Here is a 20,406-nt window from a genome sequence, read left to right as displayed (position 1 = left end):
TTTCACACACTGTTGCTGGCATTTGGGCCCATTCCTCCATGCAGATCTCCTCTAGAGCAGTGATGTTTTGGGGCTGTCGCTGGGCAACACAGACTTTCAACTCCCTCCAAAGATTTTCTATGGGGTTGAGATCTGGAGACTGGCTAGGCCACTCCAGGACCTTGAAATGCTTCTTACGAAGCCACTCCTTCGTTGCCCGGGCGGTGTGTTTGGGATCATTGTCATGCTGAAAGACCCAGCCACGTTTCATTTTCAATGCCCTTGCTGATGGAAGGAGGTTTTCACTCAAAATCTCACGATACATGGCCCCATTCATTCTTTCCTTTACACGGATCAGTCGTCCTGGTCCCTTTGCAGAAAAACAGCCCCAAAGAATGATGTTTCCAACCCCATGCTTCACAGTAGGTATGGTGGTCTTTGGATGCTACTCAGCATTCTTTGTCCTCCAAACACGACGAGTTGAGTTTTTACCAAAAAGTTCTATTTTGGTTTCATCTGACCATATGACATTCTCCCAATCCTCTTCTGGATCATCCAAATGCACTCTAGCAAACTTCAGATGGGCCTGGACATGTACTGGCTTAAGCAGGGGGACACGTCTGGCACTGCAGGATTTGAGTCCCTGGCGGCGTAGTGTGTTACTGATGGTAGGCTTTGTTACTTTGGTCCCAGCTCTCTGCAGGTCATTCACTAGGTCCCCCCGTGTGGTTCTGGGATTTTTGCTCACCGTTCTTGTGATCATTTTGACCCCACGGGGTGAGATCTTGCGTGGAGCCCCAGATCGAGGGAGATTATCAGTGGTCTTGTATGTCTTCCATTTCCTAATAATTGCTCCCACAGTTGATTTCTTCAAACCAAGCTGCTTACCTATTGCAGATTCAGTCTTCCCAGCCTGGTGCAGGTCTACAATTTTGTTTCTGGTGTCCTTTGACAGCTCTTTGGTCTTGGCCATAGTGGAGTTTGGTGTGTGACTGTTTGAGGTTGTGGACAGGTGTCTTTTATACTGATAACAAGTTCAAACAGGTGCCATTAATACAGGTAACGAGTGGAGGACAGAGGAGCCTCTTAAAGAAGAAGTTACAGGTCTGTGAGAGCCAGAAATCTTGCTTGTTTGTAGGTGACCAAATACTTATTTTCCACCATGATTTGCAAATAAATTCATTAAAAATCCTACAATGTGACTTTCTGGAGAAAAAAGTTCTCAATTTGTCTGTCATAGTTGACGTGTACCTATGATGAAAATTACAGGCCTCTCTCATCTTTTTAAGTGGGAGAACTTGCACAATTGGTGGCTGACTAAATACTTTTTTCCCCCACTGTAGATAGTTATTGACACATTTATAAACAACTTTAAATGTAAACCAAGCAAGCAACCAGTATTTGCATATGCTGTTGTGCTATTTACACCATTTGTAAAGCTGGATAGTTAGGTCTATCTCGAGCTCAAGGATTTCCTTTGTGAAACTGCCCTGTGAGAGATGCACAGTATGTCACTTGTTGTGGTTAACATTAGCCAGATTCTCACAGACCAACTGTTTAGTATACAGATGAAACATACTTATTTTTTTATCAGTTTCACACATTATAGCACCCTTCCTTTGTTTAAAATCGGCTAGTCCTGCTTTCTGCAAAATGTTATTAATGACTCTCAACACTTTATTTTGTGAAATTGTTTTTCCACTTAATGTTGACTTATGTTATTTCCTATATATCAAATGTCAGCAGTGTTGGGGAAGCTTAATTTTTTGCCCCTTTCCCCTAGTTGGAGGACTTGGTGGAAAACATACAAATTCTCTATATGTGTAGCGACGTGTCACTTTAATGGTACCCCCCTTTACTTTAGTTAATTTTGTAAATCATTTCTTAACTCTATTTTCTTAAAACTGCATTGTTGGTTAAGGGCTTGTAAGTAAGCATTTCACGGTAAGATCTACACCTGTTGTATTCGGCGCATGTGACAAATAACATTTGATTTGATTTGTTGAACATCCTATTACTGTCTGTCCATAATGCTGAACTGTTATGGACCACTGACTTCCTCCAAACTCCTTCAATTTCCATTCAATTCAATTTCAATTCAAGTGGCTTTATTGACATGGGAAACATATGTTTACATTGCCAAAGCCAGTGAAATAGATAATAAACAAAAGTGAAATAAACAAGAAAAAATTAACAGTAAATATTACACTCACAAAAGTTCCAAAAGAATAAAGACATTTCCAAATGTCATATTATGTCTATATACAGTGGACCTTTCTCGAGGAGGGAGAAGAACCTCCATCCTCAGTAGGCCGGCCACAGGTCCTGGACCTTCGCCTTTAATGGCAAGAACTGGTGAACTGATAAGTTAGGGAAAGTACCTTTTAGGGAATAGCATCTGTAATCCAGTACATACATTGGGACAGAAGAGCCCATGCACTAAACAGTCTCAGAAGGAGACTTAGTCATTAAAGAGCTATTGTAGCCTCAATGGTACATTTAAGGTTTCCTTCTTCAAGTAAAGAAGGAGATGACTATTAGAGCACAGCCTCTGCAACTCAAGCAAGGAGCCAACAGAGAAGAGCAACAAGCATAAGGACACCAACTCCTGACAAAGGAGGAATCACCCAACTCAACCAGAAAGGACACACCTTCTTCCTTTGTTCTCATCCATGCGGCCTGAACAATCAAGAAGCCACAACATACTTTGTCTTGATCACGTTGAGGGAGAGGTTGTTATCCTGGCACCACACAACCAGGTCTCTGACCTCCTCCCTATAGGCTGTCTCATCGTTGTCGGTAATCAGGCCTTCCACTGTTGTGTCGTCGGCAAACTTAATGATTTTAAGTTGGAGTTGTGCCTGGGCTTGCAGTCATGGGTGAACAGGGAATACAGGAGGGGACAGAGCACGCACCCCTGAGGGGCCCCCGTGTTGAGGATCAGCGTGGCAGATGTGTTGTTACCTACATTTTGTTATTTCGTTTCTGTAAGCCATTTAACAAACTATAACGGACTAACATTGGAATTGGAGTTGACTCCAAGGCAATTCATAAAAGACCGTAAATACTGAACTTTCAAGCAACCACATATTTTGCCATGGAGCACGTTCTGATTGGCCAGTGAGGCGCCTAGCCTCGACACACCCACAATGTCACGACTTCCGCCGAGGCTGCCTCCCCTCCTTATTCGGGCAGGCTTCGGCGTTCGTCGTCACTGGCTTACTAACCACTGCCGCCCCAATTATCATCATCACATTTGTCTTGTCTTGTCAATCACACACACCTGGTTCTAATCCCCTCATTAGTCTGTGTATAAGTGTTCCCTCTGCCCCCTTGTCCTTGTGGGTGATCGTTTGAATGTGAGAGTAGTGTAGCTCGGTGGAGCTACTCATACCATTTTGTTGCCAGGGTAGATATTTCCCCTGTGCCTATGTATTGTATGGAGATACCGTTACAGTGTATTACCAGGGTAGATAGTTTCCCCTGTGCCTGTTTCGTTTGTCGCTATTCCAGCGTATTTTGTGTAACTAAGGAATAAACTCTGTATTCAGTGATTACCCTCCTGCGCCTGACTCCTTCCATCACACTCATCACACACAACTTGTTTATGTATCAGAACCCAGCCCTTTCGCCCCAAAGCCAGCAAGTGTGCGATAATTGTGATAGTGAAAATAGCACAAATATGCCTGACACAGCCCTGAACATATAGCGCTACCACATGCACTTAGATTTACTATTGGGTTAGGTTTGTTAAATAGAGCCCTACAGTGCATTCGGAAAGTTTTCAGACCTCTTGACTTTCTTCACATTTTGTTACATTACAGCCTTATTCTAAAATGGATTGAATAGTATTTCCCCTCATCCATCTACACACAATACCCCATAATGACAAAGCAAAAACAAGTTTTTAGAAATGTTTGCAAATGGAAATATCACATTTACGTTAGAATTCAGACCCTTTACTCAGCACCTTTGGCATAGATTACAGCCTCAAGTCTTCTTGGGTATGACGCAACAAGCTTGGTACACCTGTATTTGGGGAGTTTCTCCCATTCTTCTCTGCAGGTTGGTTGGATGCATTCCTGTTTTGTGACAGTGTACCGCTCTTCTCTGTCATGGTAATGCTAATGCTGGAAAGTGTCAAGAAGATCACACATTGAACTCTTGTCCATGGGGGTAGCATTGCCAGAGCATGGTAATTTAACTCTCGATTTTGGTTAATCCAAATTTTTGTTTTACTCATCCATCGTATTGTAACTTAAAAACAGTAAACTCTGGGGTAAATATTGCAATAATATATGTACACTGTATATACTGTACACACTGAGCTTACAAAGCAATAAGAACACCTTCCTAATATTGTGTTTTGCCCTCAGAACAGCCTCAATTCTTCAGGGCATGGAGCCTACAAGGTGTAAAAAGCGTTCCACAGAGATGCTGGCCCATGAATGCTCCCAACAGTTGTGTGAAGTTGGCTGGATGTCCTTTGGGTGGTGGACCATTCTTGATACAGACGGGAATCTGCTGAGCATGAAAAACCCAGCAGCGTTGCCGTTCTTGACACAAACCGGTACACTTGGCACCCACTACCTTACCCCATTCAAAGGCACTTAAATCTTTGTCATTCACCGTCTGAATGGCGCAAACAAACAGTCATGTCATAATTGTCTCAAGGCTTAAAAATCCTTCTTTAACCTGTCTCCTCCTTCATCTACACAGATTGAAGTGGATTTAACAATCAGTAAGGGATCATAACTTTCACCTTCATTCACCTGGTCAGTCTGTCATGGAAAGAGCAGGTGTTACTTATGTTTGTACACTCAGTGTATTGTCTAAACTAAATTGAGGGGCCAATAAGGAACCTAAAAATAAGTCTCCCCCCAAACATAAATTGTAGTATAACCCTTAAAGGGTTTCTGAACTTTGTATTTGTTCTTGTAACGTGACCTGCTATAGTCCCAGGCCCAATGAAATACTGCTCTTAAAGTCCCACCACAATCTTCTTTTCAGCCTAATGGTGGACCCACCCCCAGTTAAGAAACATTTAAAAACACACAGACAGGGTTCTTTATTAAATGTTATTCTCTTTGTCCAATGATCTGACATAATCAAAACAGTTATTTATTTTATCCCCAAATCCTGGTTGTGCATCTGATTGCATTACAAGTGAGAGTGCCGGGGAAAAAACAGTTGTGCGTTGTGATATTGGCTGCAGTGAGGTTGGCCACGAGCAGCGTTCGATCCATTGTGAAGGACAGATCGACTCCTACTTAACAGCAGAGTCGGTGGTGTTGTGGGGAAAGGAGATGGGTAGGTAGGTTACACTAGTGTGTGTAAACAGTGGTTAGAGGTGGGGGGAATAGCTAGCCTGATCCCAGATCAGTTTGTGCTGTCTTGACTCCTTTCTCATTGTCATGCATTGGCAAGACAGCAGAAACTGATCTAGGGCAAGGCTAGGGAATAGCTAGGTACTCGGATGTGTCACAAGAGTACGGAATGACAGACCGATAAATACTGATAGTGTTTAAACAGAGGCAGTTGCGTTGTTGTGATAGATAAAGAAATAGAGAGGTGCTGATACTGTGAAACAGACTTACAGAGGCAGTGCTGTTGTGTTGTGGGGGGGAGTAGAAGAGAGATAGGAAACATGTATACATACAAAGGCAGTGGTGTTGTGAGCATACTGATATTGTGTCACAGAGTTTACATGGACATAGATAGATACACCCTACTGACAATGTGCTACATAGGCAGTGGTGTTGTGAGCATACTGGTAACGTGGTAGTTTGTAACTGACGGTGGGGGGTAGTGGGAGGGCATAGATATTGACAATGTACTACAGTACAGAGGCAGTGGTGTTGTGAAGATAGGTAATGCGTTACAGAGGCAGTGCTGTTGGGGGGCAATACATACACTATCCAGACATGGAATGAGGGAGGGACCACCTTGGGAAAGGGGGGAGAAGGGGATCACGGAGTTGTTGGTCACTAAATTGTCATAAATCTTTCCTTTTTATTTCAGGTGAAGTAGAAATTCAACTCTCTTTACTGGTTGTCAACGGCTATGGTGTTGCTAGAAGTCAGTCCCTTCCTTAAGTGGTCTAAACAGTTGATCAGTGATCAATGCCTTCACTTCAGATACCAAAACAAGAACAAAAAGCAAAACATAAAAGGCTTTGACAATGTCAAAAGGGCTAGACTTCATGTACTTTAAAAAGAAGGAATACATCTTACGTACATTATGTAATGGCTGGTATTTTCTTACAGATCATCTTCATTACTCCACAACGACTTGACTCTAGATCATAGAAACACTACGTTTTATTTTATTTTTCTCCCATGAAAAATAAAATACTGTAAACGGAACAAAACAGAGTTGCCAACCCAACCTGGTCCTATTTGTGTTTTGTGTGTCAATTTGATCCAACCTGTGAACGTGACAGTGCAAGAGGTCTAGTGCATAAAGTGAATTGCATCTGAAATCATGTCATCATTTTTGTTCTACTTCTCTATTGATTTGATAGAAAAACACACATTTCCACTGTGACTACTTAGTGTGCCGATTTTCCTGGGTGAAACCAAGATAATAAAACACTAGGTCTGGGGAGGTGGGGGTTAGGGGGGAATCACAAATGCATCTATGTTCGAAGAACAGTGAGAAAAAAACAGGAAAAAAGATAGCAACTCTTCTTTTATGCATCATTCCACTTAGGACAATTCAAATTGCAATCATTACTTTTTCAATATATATATTTATATTTCCATATATCTTTTGTAAGAAAAAAAAAAAGTTGTAAAGGAGAAGGAGAGACAGGCTCCCTATCCGAGACCCCCGTTAGCTGTCCCTGCCAACATTTAGGGATGACTCGTGCCCAATGTCCAGCTGTCTGTCTGTCAGTCTGTCTGACTAGTTTCCTGCAGAAATACGTGCGTCTTGTCTACCCCATTACTCCAAGTCTGACGGGCACTGAGCCTGAACTCCTGTCCAACGTCTTGAGGGGGAGAGAGAGGAGGAGCAGAGTCATCACTGAGGAGAGTAAACAGAACATCTCAGATTAAACTCCTTGTGTGGCGGCTGCTGATCCCTGCTGCTGGTTCTGAGGCATGTCTATGGTGGTTTGTAGGGTGGGGGGGTTGGGGGTGATGGAGATAGTGCCATCCAGGTGAGATGGGACCCCCCTATTGTTCAGTCAAGTATGGGTTCGGGTTCGGCCCAGTTTTAATGCTCGGACTGGGGCTGAGATAGGGGGACGGCTGTCTGTCCATTGAGGCCTGCGTGTCCTCAAAGTGTCAAAGTCCGTCCTGGTTGGGCCCAGGTCTGGCTCTTTTCCTAACCCTGGTTTGTCACAGTGTGGGAGTCTGTCAGCTTGCTGGCTCCGTCTGTAGTCATGCCTTCTGGCTGTCTCTGCCTGGGGGGTGGCAGTGGACCCCCGTCTAAGGGGAGGGTGCAGGCGGGCTGCTGCGGGCTGAGCTGGGGGACAGGCTGGGGCTGCAGCTGCCTGGTGGGGCCCCTCCTCCGCTGGAGCGGCCCCCGCTGGCCCCCTGGCCCTCCAGACCCTCTGAGTTCTCCAGCATCTCCTGGATGAGTGGGGGCATGGAGCCTGGGATCTCCATCTTCAGAGTGATCACTCGCTCCGCTCCTGGAAGAGGAGAGGGAGGGAGAAGAAGAGAGAGGCAGAGAGAGAGGGTCATATGTTATGTGTTCCACAAGATTCTGCCACTACAGCAAAATGTTGTATGTAAGACCCTAAATAGTTATCTTCAAATAAATGACACATGATATAGATATAAATGGCAGTATTGTTGCACTGAGACTAGGGCCGGATTAATGCAGGGGTTTACAGGGGCTGAAGTCCCTGGGCCCAAGCCCGTAGGGGGCCCAAGCGGCAAAAAACTAAAACAAATATACAACCACAGGAGCCAACTCTCAATGAGGGCATAATTTAGCCACAGATTATCAATAGTTTCAAAAAAATGTACTGTCGATTAAGTCACAAGCAGAGTGGTTGGGTTAAATTCGGAAGACACATTTCAGTTGAATGCATTCAGTTGTACAACTGACTAGGTATCCCCCTTTCCCTTTCACATACAGGTAACTGCCAAAACAAAGGAAACACCAACATAAAGAGTCTTAAAAGGGTGTTGGGCCACCACGAGCTGCCAGAAACCTCTTCAATGCACTTTGGCATAGATTCTACAAGTGGACCTAAACCCTGCCAGGAACATGCACACCATAACATATACTTTGTATCCCTCATGTACTCAAGCATTTCCTTTATTTTGGCAGTTACTGGTACGTCTACAGTCGGGAAGGCCGCAATTTGGGCAGCATGCGCGCCAAATATTAGTGTTGGGGAAGGTACAGGTTACCAAGCTACCAATGACTTCACACTGGAAGAAGTTTAAGCTACACTAAAGCTACCCTATAAAAAAAACAACGCAGTATATAGGCGTGCTCTCTCACCCTTGGCGCTGATGCTCCTGAGGTCAGTGATCTTCATCAGCATCTTGGGGAACATGTGTGGTTTATGAGGCCTCCTCTTCCTCACGTAGATCTTCAGAGCCTCCAGTAGGGGCTCCTGGAGAACATCCACCTTGTCTGCCTGCTCCAGATCCTGACGGTCTACACACACACACACACACAGAGAAAAAAACTATGAAAAACACATCCTTAATACCCAATCTTTATGCTCAAAAAGCGCGTCCAACAGTGGCATGATTCACACATCAGCATGGTAACAGTAGCTTCACATGAAGTATTTATTAGGCAAACTCCCATTTTCACACTAGTAATACACACAGCTGACAAACACACTAGTTCCTATGCCACAGCTGAGACTTGCTTGTACTCTAAAACAATGACAATTGGCCTCTTGGGATCTCAACTCCTGGCTCTGATAGGAGTGCAATGCTGGATTTGAATCTGAGCAGTGGTGCAGTACCTCCACAAAGCAGACAGATGCCGCTGAGAAGGCCGGTCTCTGCGTCGTCCATCTCCAGAGGGGAGGAGTGTTTGGGCGGCGAACACCAGGTCTGTGAGCGGGCCGAAGCCTGCGTTGTGCATCTGGGTCCTGTTCAGGGTCAGCCCGTCTGAGAAGGTCATGGTGTCCTGGTCTGGAGTGTACCGTGTGCATATCCTCAGAATCTGAGATGGAGGGATTGAGAGGTAGAGAGAGGGAAGGAGGGAAGGAGGGAGAGGGGGAAAAGGAGGAAGGAAGTAAGTAAGTCTTGCATGAGCTTTGGGTGGGGCGAGCCGAAATGGCTCATCGAAGCTGATCTCCTGTTTCTGTAGCGTGAGGCAGCTTGATGGACAAGTAAACCCCCAAGACAGGATGCTAGTCTATCACAGGGCCTTACCCCCAATCTATCTCCTTAATGCTGAGTGCCAAGCAGAGACGCATTGGGTCCCATTTTTTTGTTTAGGACTCGGACCGGGGATCGAACTCCCAACCTTCCAATCTCAGGACGGACACTAACCACAAGGCCACTGAGTTGATTGGAAAGGGAGGGGGAGCACAAATATATTTTATACTGTTGTTCACTTTCTGTAGATGTTTTACTGTTTATAATACATGTATGTATGTCCTAGTGTGTGTGTGTGTCTATGTCCTAGTGTGTGTGTGTGTTCTCACCAGTATGTCCAGACAGGCAGCCTTGAGCAGGGTGATCTGGTCAGCGATAGTGAGGGTGGTGAAGCCTGGCAGATGCTTGGCAAACTCCACCGTCTTGATGATACACTTAGTGGACAGCTCACTGAACTTATCCCACAGGTTCACATCTAGAGCCACGCGGTGCTCTGCACTGTTATTCTATAGGAAGAGAGAGGGAGATACATATAGGTTAGTCTGTGATTCTACAAATACATCGGTTGATATGTTGAGAGCGCAAGGAGTGCGTATGTTTGTCAGTGTTTGGTATACCCAAACATGTTGGCAGAGTGAGGGTAATGTTTGTGTGCGTGTTTGTGTAACTTGTCAGTGTGTGTGTGTGTGTGTGCATGCGGGTGTGTGTATAATTCACCGTGGTGTATTTGCCCAGCTGACAGAGCGAGGGAAACGTCTCCTTATGGGCCTTGCGGACGCATTCGATCATCTGCTCTGTCTCGGTACTCAGCACGTAGATCTCCGAACACTCTGGCTTCTTCTCCTCCTTCTTCTTCTTGTTCCTGTCGTTCCTCACCGCTGAGAGATGGATAGAAGGAGATGAAGAAATGGAGGGAGGGAGAGAGAGAGAGGGAGAGAGAGAGAGAGAGAGAGAGAGAGAGAGAGAGAGAGAGAGAGAGAGAGAGAGAGAGAGAGAGAGAGAGAGAGAGAGAGTTATCCTTTGGACTCAAATGGCAATTTTTGGGGATGCGTGAACATTAACGCCTCCAGGTCAACCTCACAATCCTCACATTGCATGCCATCTCCAACCAAAGAGACAACAAAGAGACAGTCAGAAAGATGAGCGCTATCCCTGAGACCAGACACTACTGGAAACCCAAATGCTGATGAACTGGGACATTGTGTGGTGGGGGAATATCTACGTCCACCACTAGATGGAACCATATACTACATTTTCCATCCTCACCCTGGCACAGAGACAGAGACCAGAGAGAGATAGAGAGAGATAGAGAGAGAGAGATGCACAGAGAGGTCAGAATCTGTTCTGAGGAACAATAGACAGGAACCTCAAAGAGGTTATGTGAGAAATATGGCAGAGGAGAGGAGAGAGTGTGAGTGAAATGTATGTGGGAGAGAGAGAGGGGGAGAGAGCTGAAGTGCTTTGACATGACAGTGTAAAAAGAGCTTAAGAAGGAGAATCTGTGTGCCGCTGATCTGGCACAATACAGACAGGTAGACATTGGAGAGATGGGAGTAACTCTCTGCCTCCAAACAGCATCAACACAAGCACACAAACAAGTGGATGTGACACACATTTGTGTGAACACACCCCAAACACACACCAGCAGGCACACACACACTCTCTCTCCCTCTCTTTCCTCTGTTTCGCTTCTACCTTCCTTCCCCATCTCTCTACATTCTGTCCATCCTCCTCTGGCAGCTCACTATATCTCCACATTGTCATGAGCCCTCTCACTCCACCGGGTTACCACCTTAATTGGTTTCCACTATCTTCCACTCTGCTCACCTCCCTCTCTCTACTCAGCCTAACTAGCTCCACCTGTCCCTGCTCTGCTCGGCTCTAATTACTCTGCCAGCTGCGCTGCATTACCCACTAACCTCTCCCAGTATTTAAGGCCCTGTCTTTCAGCTCTCCGGTGTCAGATCGTCTGCAAAGCTCACACCCGGAACCTGTTTGCTCGCGCTTCTGGCTCACCCTGGTTTTGTGACCCCGGACCTGCCTGTTTATTGGATACTCTTCTGCCTTAGGAGATCCAGACCTGCTTCTGCCATTACGACTCCTGACTACTCTTCAATCCCGGTAACTCTGACCAGCCTTCTGCCTTGCTACTACGTATTTTGGATTCCCTTGAACTGTACTGCTGCCTGGTTTCATTCCGCCCCTGTTGTGTCTGTGTCTCCCCCCAGGACTTCTGGACCACCCACCACCGGCTTCATAGGACGCATCGCTGCCACTGGGGGGCACAGACCCAGCGCTTTGGGCCGGGATCCCTGTTACCCCTGGAGCCTTCATTCACTCCCTACTTCCCCTTTTCCCTTAAGTTTAATAAACTTTCTGGTGTGACGCAATTGTGGTCCTCTGGTCGTCTGTCTGAATCGTGACAGTACGATCTGACCATTATGGACTCAGCGCACACTTTCCCGACATGGAAACCGATGAGCATGAGCAGCAGTTCCAGCAGCAGCAACAACAACTCGCCATGCTCATTCAACTCCTCACCAACCTTACCCCAGCCAGTCTGCCCACCAGCCCAGCCCCCGAGTTACCTGCCCCGGTCATTGCAGCCGCTGCTCCGAACCCAAGATTGGAAACCCCGAGCGGTTCAACGGCGATTCAACCCAGGTCCGGCCATTCCTGACTAGCTGCCGACTTCAGTTCTCCTTGCAGCCAAGGACCTTCGCCACGGAGGGGACTAAAGTTGGGTATGCCATCACTCACCTGACGGGCCGAGCTCGACTCTGGGGAACAGCAGAGTTCGAACGTCAAACCCCCGCATGTGCAACCTTCGACCTGTTTGCTGAGGAGATGCTGAAGGTGTTTGACCTGGATTCACCCACCGCAGAGGCGTCTCGTGAACTGTTCAGTATTCGACAAGGCAGACGTACAGTCGCAGACCATTCCATCGACTTCCGAACCCTGGCTAGACGAAGTTCTTGGAACACACCACCGTTGGTGGACGCGTTCTTCCATAGTTTGGCTGACTATATCAAGGACGAGTTGGTCTCCCATGAACTGCCTTCCACTCTTGATGAAGCCATCGCACTGACTGTCAGGATCGACAGAAGGATACAGACCCGTCGTCGTGAGAGGGGGCGCCAAGGTCCACCTACTACCGGCATTCGGAGAGATCCGACTGGGCTCCTGTCATCTACTGCCACTCACCCAGGTCAGCTTGATCAGTCTGAGCCTATGGAGATTGGGCGAGCCTCCCTCACTCCTGCAGAGCGCCAGCGCCGCTTCACCTCAAACCTCTGCCTCTATTGTGGAGGTGATGGACATCGTGTGGTAACCTGCCCTTTAAAGGGCCGAAGCTCACCGGGCGTAGGGGGAGTCCGGTCGAGTTCAATGACCATCCAGTCCTCCGACCGCAAACCCCTGCTGCAAGTTCACCTCCGCCTCTCTGACTCAACTCACACCCTGGCTGCTCTGGTGGATTCTGGCGCCGAAGCCAACATAATGGACGTCAAGCTGGCACGCCAACTGGGACTGGAGAACCTCCGTTTGACACCTCCTATTCCTGCCCGGGCACTGGACGGACACTTACTCGGATCGGTCACTCATGTCACGGCCCCCGGTCTCGATGGGTCTGTCCGGAAACCATCAAGAAACTATCCAGTTTCACCTGCTCCCCCTCTCCAGGCCAACCCCTCATCCTGGGTTACCCATGGCTCCGCCCGGCACAACCCTCAGCTCGACTGGGTGACCGGGGTGATCAGGGAGTGGGGAGAGGACTGCCACCGAACCTGCCTGCTTGCTGCCGCACTACCCCTCGGCCAGTACCTACTAACTCCGCTCCGGACCTCTCCAATGTCCCAGAATGCTACCATGGTCTCAGAGAGGTGTTTAACAAAGCAAGAGCCACATCTCTGCCCCCTCACCGACCGTACGACTGTGCCATCGACCTCCTCCCTGGAACAGCTCCTCCTAGGGGTCGTCTTTATTCGTTGTCTGCTCCTGAAAGAAAGTCCATGGAGGACTACATCAATGGCTCTCTGTCCGCAGGATTAATCCGTTCATCTTCATCTCCTGCTGGTGCTGGCTTCTTCTTTGTGGGGAAGAAGGACGGATCTCTTCGCCCCTGCATCGACTACAGGGGACTCAACGACATCACAGTGAAAAACCGTTACCCTCTGCCTCTGCTCACCTCTGCTTTTGAGTTGCTCCAGGGAGCCACTGTTTTTACCAAGTTGGATCTCAGAAACGCTTACCACCTAGTGCGGATCCGGGAGGGAGATGAATGGAAAACCGCATTCAATACACCAACAGGCCACTACGAGTATCTGGTTATGCCTTTTGGCCTCACCAATGCTCCTGCTGTGTTCCAGGCTCTAGTGAATGATGTACTGCGGGACATGTTAAACAAGTTTGTCTTCGTTTACCTGGATGACATCTTAATTTACTCCAGAAACCTGTCTGAACACACCCGCCATGTCCAGCAAGTCCTTCATCGTCTTCTGGAGAATTCCCTCTACGCCAAGGCAGAGAAATGTGAGTTTCACGTCAAGACAGTGGCCTTCCTGGGGTACATAGTGGCAGAAGGAAGTATCCAAATGGATCCTGCCAAAGTATCAGCAGTCACTTCGTGGCCAGTTCCGGAGAACAGAAAGAAGCTGCAACAGTTTCTGGGGTTTGCTAACTTCTATAGGAAGTTTATCCGGAACTACAGTACCGTTGCTGCCCCTCTCACTGCTCTAACCAGCACCAAGCAACCCTTCACCTGGACCCCAGCAGCCGACAAAGCCTTCAGTACCCTCAAGGTGAGGTTCACCTCCGCTCCCATCCTCCAGATGCCTGATGTGGACCGGCAATTCATTGTGGAGGTGGACGCCTCGGATGTGGGAGTTGGTGCTGTGATTTCTCAGTGGGCTGCGGAGGATAGGAAGCTCCATCCCTGTGCCTTTTTCTCACGTCGGTTTGTCCCCCTCTGGAGTGCAATTACGACATAGGGAACCGTGAGCTGCTGGCTGTGAAGCTTGCCTTGGAGGAGTGGCGTCACTGGCTGGAGGGGTCCACCATTCCATTTCTCGTTTGGACCGATCATAAGAACTTGGAGTACATCCGCACGGCCAAACGGTTGAACTCCAGGCAGTCCCGCTGGGCCCTGTTCTTCACCAGGTTTAATTTCACTCTGTCATACCGGCCTGGATCACGCAACACCAAGCCAGACGCCCTCTCCCGTCAATTCCAGAAGGATGACACCCTCCAAGGACCCTGTGTCGATTCTGCCAAGTCCCTGCATCGTTGCAGCTCTGACCTGGGCTGTTGAGGAACAGGTGCTGGAGGCTCTCCGTAACCAGCCAGGTCCCAGCACTTGCCCAGCTGACCGCCTTTTTGTCCCCGAAGACCTGAGGTCCCAGGTCATTCAGTGGGGACATGACTCCCGCCTAGCTTGTCACCCTGGCTCCACCCGCACTTACAACCTGCTCGCCCAGAGGTTCTGGTGGCCCTCTCTGAGGAAGGATGTACGGGAATTCGTCCAAGCCTGCCCCATCTGCAACCAACACAAGTCGTCCTGCCAGCCCCCCAGCCGGATTGCTGCAGCCCCTGCCTGTGCCCAGACGTCCCTGGTCTCACATCGCCCTTGACTTTGTCACGGGGCTGCCCCCTTCAAGTGGCATGACCGTCATTCTCACCATCGTTGACCGTTTCAGCAAGATGGCACACTTCATTCCCCTCCCCAAGCTCCCAACCGCCAAGGAGACCGCCCAGGTGGTCCTGGAACACGTCTTCCGGATCCACGGACTGCCAAGGGATGTTGTTTCTGACCGTGGTCCACAATTCTCCTCCGCTTTTTGGAAGGAGTTCTGTCACCTGCTGGGAGCCACAGTCAGTCTGACTTCCGGATTCCATCCCCAATCCAATGGGCAGTCAGAGCGGGCTAATCAGGAGCTCGAGAAGGCACTGCGATGCATGACTTCACGCAACCCCCACTCCTGGTCGCAGCAATTGACATGGGTGGAGTACGCACACAATTCTCTGACCTGCTCTGCCATCGGTATGTCCCCTTTCCAATGTGTTTATGGATACCAGCCTCCTCTATTTGCCAGCCAGGAGGAGGAGGTTACTTGCCCATCTGCACTTGCTTTTGCCCGTCGATGTCGCCGCACCTGGTCACAAGCCCGAGCCACACTCCTCAGGTCCGTTGCCAGCTACACTACCGGGGCCAACCGTCGGAGAATTCCTGCTCCCACCTACCATGTTGGTCAAAGGGTGTGGTTGTCATCGAAGAACCTGCCACTCAGGGTGGAGTCGCAGAAGCTGGCACCTCGGTTCATTGGCCCATTTCCTATCATAAGAGTGATTAGCCCAACTGCTGTCCGGCTCCAACTGCCTAATTCCCTGAGGGTGCACCCCACTTTCCATGTGTCTAAGATTAAGCCCATCCATGAGAGTCCGCTGGTCCCTGCTGCGCCTGGTCCTCCTCCTCCACGGCTCGTCGATGGTGGTCTGGTTTACACCGTCCGCCGCCTGCTTCGGTCCAGACGGAGGGGTAGGGGTCTCAGTACCTCATTGACTGGGAGGGCTATGGACCTGAGGAAAGGACCTGGGTGCCAGCTAGTCGGATTGTGGATAGGACTCTCATCACCGCTTTCCACCAACGGCATCCTGATCAACCTGCAATCCGTAGGGGCCGCCCCAGAGGGGTCCCTAACCGTCCGGCCCGCTCGGCTTCCTGTCCTGTGCCTGATCCTGTCTCGGGACCTGTCCCATCTCCCGACCACGGCCCTCCGGCTTCCTCCGAGGATGAGGACGTTCACTCGGACCGTTCGGAGGAGTTCTAGCCCTCCTCCGGCTCCCCTCCTCCCGCCCGGCGTGGTGTTGCTCTTGGGACTTCTGGGGCCGTCCCCTTGGGGGGGGTTCTGTCATGAGCCCTCTCACTCCACCGGGTTACCACCTTAATTGGTTTCCACTATCTTCCACTCTGCTCACCTCCCTCTCTCTACTCAGCCTAACTAGCTCCACCTGTCCCTGCTCTGCTCGGCTCTAATTACTCTGCCAGCTGCGCTGCATTACCCACTAACCTCTCCCAGTATTTAAGGCCCTGTCTTTCAGCTCTCCGGTGTCAGATCGTCTGCAAAGCTCACACCCGAACCTGTTTGCTCGCGCTTCTGGCTCACCCTGGTTTTGTGACCCCCGGACCTGCCTGTTTATTGGATACTCTTCTGCCTTAGGAGATCCAGACCTGCTTCTGCCATTACGACTCCTGACTACTCTTCAATCCCGGTAACTCTGACCAGCCTTCTGCCTTGCTACTACGTATTTTGGATTCCCTTGAACTGTACTGCTGCCTGGTTTCATTCCGCCCTGTTGTGTCTGTGTCTCCCCCCAGGACTTCTGGACCACCCACCACCGGCTTCATAGGACGCATCGCTGCCACTGGGGGGGCACAGACCCAGCGCTTTGGGACGGGATCCCTGGAGCCTTCATTCACTCCCCTACTTCCCTTTTCCCTTAAGTTTAATAAACTTTCTGGTGTGACGCAATTGTGGTCCTCTGGTCGTCTGTCTGAATCGTGACACACATGGAATATCTATATCTCCTCACTCTAATATGAGCTGCCAAATCAGCTGGCCACACACCACATTGGCATTGTTTACGTCCCACTTCTGACCACACACTCTTCCCCACTGGCCCTTGTAAAGAATCTCTACTGTCCCCGAGCAGAGACTAGTGCCATTGACCAGCCTGATCTCTTCACCAGCTCACAAAGAGGAAAAGAGATGATAAGAAAAAATATTAATAATAATCAATAATGAAATAAGCAATTTAACACTGTAATTATGGTCAAAGCTGTTCAATTCAAAGTTTTGTTACGAACGTGTTACTTAACCTTTTTGGACTTATTTTCTGTGTACTTTTAAATGTATTTAAATGATATTCAAACATGCTACTTAAAACCTTTTTGGGACTTGTGTTCACATGTACACTGAACAAAAATATAAAAGCAACATTTAATGTGTTGGTCCCATGTTTCATGAGCTGAAATAAAAGATCCCAGAAATTGTCCATATGCACAAAAAGCTTATTTCTCTCAAATGCTTTGCACACATTTGTTTACATCCTTGTTAGTGAGCATTTCTCCTTTACCAAGAGAATCCATCCACATGACAGGTGTGGCATATCAAGAAGCTGATTTCACAGCATGATCATTACACATGTGTACCTTGTGCTGGAGACAATAAAAGGCCACTCTAAAATGTGCAGTTTTGTCACACAACACAACACCACAGATGCCTCAAGTTTCGAGGGAGTGTGCAATTGGTATGCTGACTGCAGGAATGTTCACCATACTTCGTTTTAGAGAATATGGTAGTACGGCCAACCGGCCTCACAACCGTAGACCACGTGTAACCATGCCAGCCCAGAACCTCCACATCCGGCTTCTTCACCAGCAGGATCGTCTGAGACCAGCCATCCAGACAGCTGATGAAACTGGGTTTGCACAACCAAAGAATTTCTGCACAAACTGTCAGAAACCGTCACAGGGAAGCTCATCTGTGTCTTGACCTGACTGCAGATCGGCGTCGTAACCGACTTCAGTGGGCAAATGCTCACCTTCCATGGCCACTGGCACAGATGAATCCCGGTTTCAACTGTACAAGGAAGATGACAGACAGCATATATGGTGTCGGGTGGGCGAGCGGTTTCCTCATGTCAACGTGGGACAACATTCCACAGGCCACAATCAACAGCCTGATCAACTCTATGCGAAGGAGATGTGTCGCGCTGCATGAGGCAAGTGGTGGTCACACCAGATACTGACTGGTTTTCTGATCCACGCCCCTACCTTTTATTTTTAGGGTATCTGTGACCAACAGATGCATATTTGTATTCCCAGTCATGTGAAATTCATAGATTAGGGCCTAATGAATGTATTTCAATTAACTGATTTCCTTACATGAACTGTAACTCAATACAATCTTTGAAATTGTTGAATGTTGCATTTATATTTTCATTCAGTGTAAATGAACACTTACCTGCCAATGAATACAACACCATTTGATGAGCTGTTGAAGAGAAACACAGACAACCAAAAAGTTACAATTAAACACATATTTACTGAAGTTGCCATTTCTAAATGGATAACGCCTTATAATAATGTCCAGTAACAAATCTGACATTTTTTAAAATATAAGTTTGCTCACCATCTATGAATTGTTATTGCTACATTTGTAAATGTTAGTAAGCTATATATAGATAGTTATTGACACATTTATAAACAACTTTAAATGTAAACCAAGCAAGCAACCAGTATTTCCATATGCTGTTGTGGTATTTACACTATTTGTAAAGCTGGATGGTTATGTATACAATACAGTGCATTCGGAAAATATTCACACACCTTCACTTTTTCCACATTTTGTTACGTTACAGCCTTATTCTAAAATTGATTAAATAAATTGTCTTCCTCATCAATCTACACACAATATCCCATTATGACAAAGTGAAAACAGGTTTTTAGAATTTTTTGCTAATTTATTTTAAATAAATATAAATATTCAGACCCTTTGCCACGAGACTTGAAATTAAGCTCAGGTGCATCCTGTTCCCATTGATCATCCTTGAGATGTTTCTACCACTTGACTGGAGTCCACCTGTGGTAAATTAAATTGATTGGACATGATTTGGAAAGGCACACACCTGTCTATATAAGGTCCCACAGTTGACAGTGCATGTCAGAGCAAAAACCAAGCCATGAGGTCGAAGGAATTGTCCATAGAGCTCCGAGACAGGATTGTGTCGAGGAACAGATCTTAGGAAGGGTATCAAAAAATGTCTGCAGCATTGAAGGTCCCCAAGAACACAGTAGCCTCCATCATTCTTAAATGCAAAAAGTTTGGGACCACCAAGACTCTTCCTAGAAATGGTCGCCGGGCCAAACTGACCAATCGGGGGAGAAGGGCCTTGGTCAGGGAGGGGACCAAGAACCTTATTGTCACTCTGACAGAGCTCCAGAGTTCCTCTGTGGAGATGGGAGAACCTTCCAGAAGGACAACCATCTCTGCAGCACTCCACCAATCAGGCCTTTATGGTAGAGTGGCCAGTCGGAAGGCACTCCTCAGTAAAAGGCACATTATAGCCCGCTAGGAGTTTGCCAAAAGCCACCTAAAGGACTCTCAGACCATGAGAAACAAGATTCTCTGGCTGATGAAACCAAGATCGAACTCTTTCGCCTGAATGCCAAGCGTCACGTCTGGAGGAAACCAGGAACCGATCGTCACCTGGCCAATACCATCGCTACGGTGATGCATGGTGGTGGCAGCATCATGCTGTGGGGATGTTTTTCAGCGACAGGGACTGGGAGACTAGTCAGGATCGAGGGAAAGATATACAGAGCAAAGTACAGAGAGATCATTGATGAAAACCTGCTCCAGAGCGCTCAGGACCTCAGACTGGGGTGAAGGTTCACCTTCCAACAAGACATTGACCCTAAGCACACAGCCAAGACAATGCAGGCGTGGCTTCGGGACAAGTCTCAGAATGTTCTTGAGTGGCCCAGCCAGAGCCCGGACTTGAACCCGATCAAGCATCTCTGGGAAGACCTGGAAATAGCTGTGCAGCGACGCTCCCCATCCAACCTGACAGAGCTTGAGAGGATCTGCAGAGAAGAATGGGACAAACTCCCCAAATACAGGTGTGCCAAGCTTGTAGCTACATACGCAAGAAGACTAGAGACTGTAATCGCTGCCAAAGGTTCTTCAACAAAGTACTAAGTAAAGGGTCCGAATACTTATGTAAATGTGATATCTGTTTTTTAGTTTTAATACATTTTCAAACATTTCTAAAAACCTGTTTTTGCTTTGTCATTATGGGGTATTGTGTGTAGATTGATGAGGGGGAAAAAACAATTTAATCAATTTTAGAATAAGGTTGTAATGTAACAAAATGTGGAAAAAGTCAACGTGTCTGAATACTTTCCGAAGGCACTGTATAAGGAATTTGAAAATATTTTTTTGAAATTACGTTTACTTTTGATACTTAAGTATATTTAAAATAAAATGCTTTTATATTTTTACTCAAGTAGTATTTTACTGGGTGACTTCCAATTTTACTTGAGTCATTTTCTGTTAAGGTATCTTTA

General features: G+C 47.5%; 1 protein-coding gene across 1 annotated transcript in view; it reads right to left on the bottom strand.

Moving 5' to 3' along the window:
• Positions 1-20,406, bottom strand: part of LOC121551731 — a 76,841-nt gene that overhangs the window by 31,034 nt on the left and 25,401 nt on the right. Inside the window, exons 10-16 of the mRNA XM_045211149.1 lie at positions 16,922-17,025; positions 10,533-10,548; positions 9,999-10,159; positions 9,611-9,787; positions 8,964-9,123; positions 8,443-8,601; positions 7,436-7,618 (exon numbers count right to left, since the gene is read on the bottom strand). Coding sequence (XP_045067084.1) covers positions 7,436-7,618; positions 8,443-8,601; positions 8,964-9,123; positions 9,611-9,787; positions 9,999-10,159; positions 10,533-10,548; positions 16,922-17,025 — 960 coding nt within the window. The remainder of the gene's footprint in view (positions 1-7,435; positions 7,619-8,442; positions 8,602-8,963; positions 9,124-9,610; positions 9,788-9,998; positions 10,160-10,532; positions 10,549-16,921; positions 17,026-20,406) is intronic.

This window comes from Coregonus clupeaformis, chromosome 35 (genome assembly GCF_020615455.1).
Source record: "Coregonus clupeaformis isolate EN_2021a chromosome 35, ASM2061545v1, whole genome shotgun sequence".
Classification (NCBI taxonomy): Eukaryota; Metazoa; Chordata; class Actinopteri; order Salmoniformes; family Salmonidae; genus Coregonus; species Coregonus clupeaformis.
The sequence above is the reverse complement of the archived record's forward strand: the minus strand, read 5'-3'. Positions and strand labels throughout refer to the sequence as shown.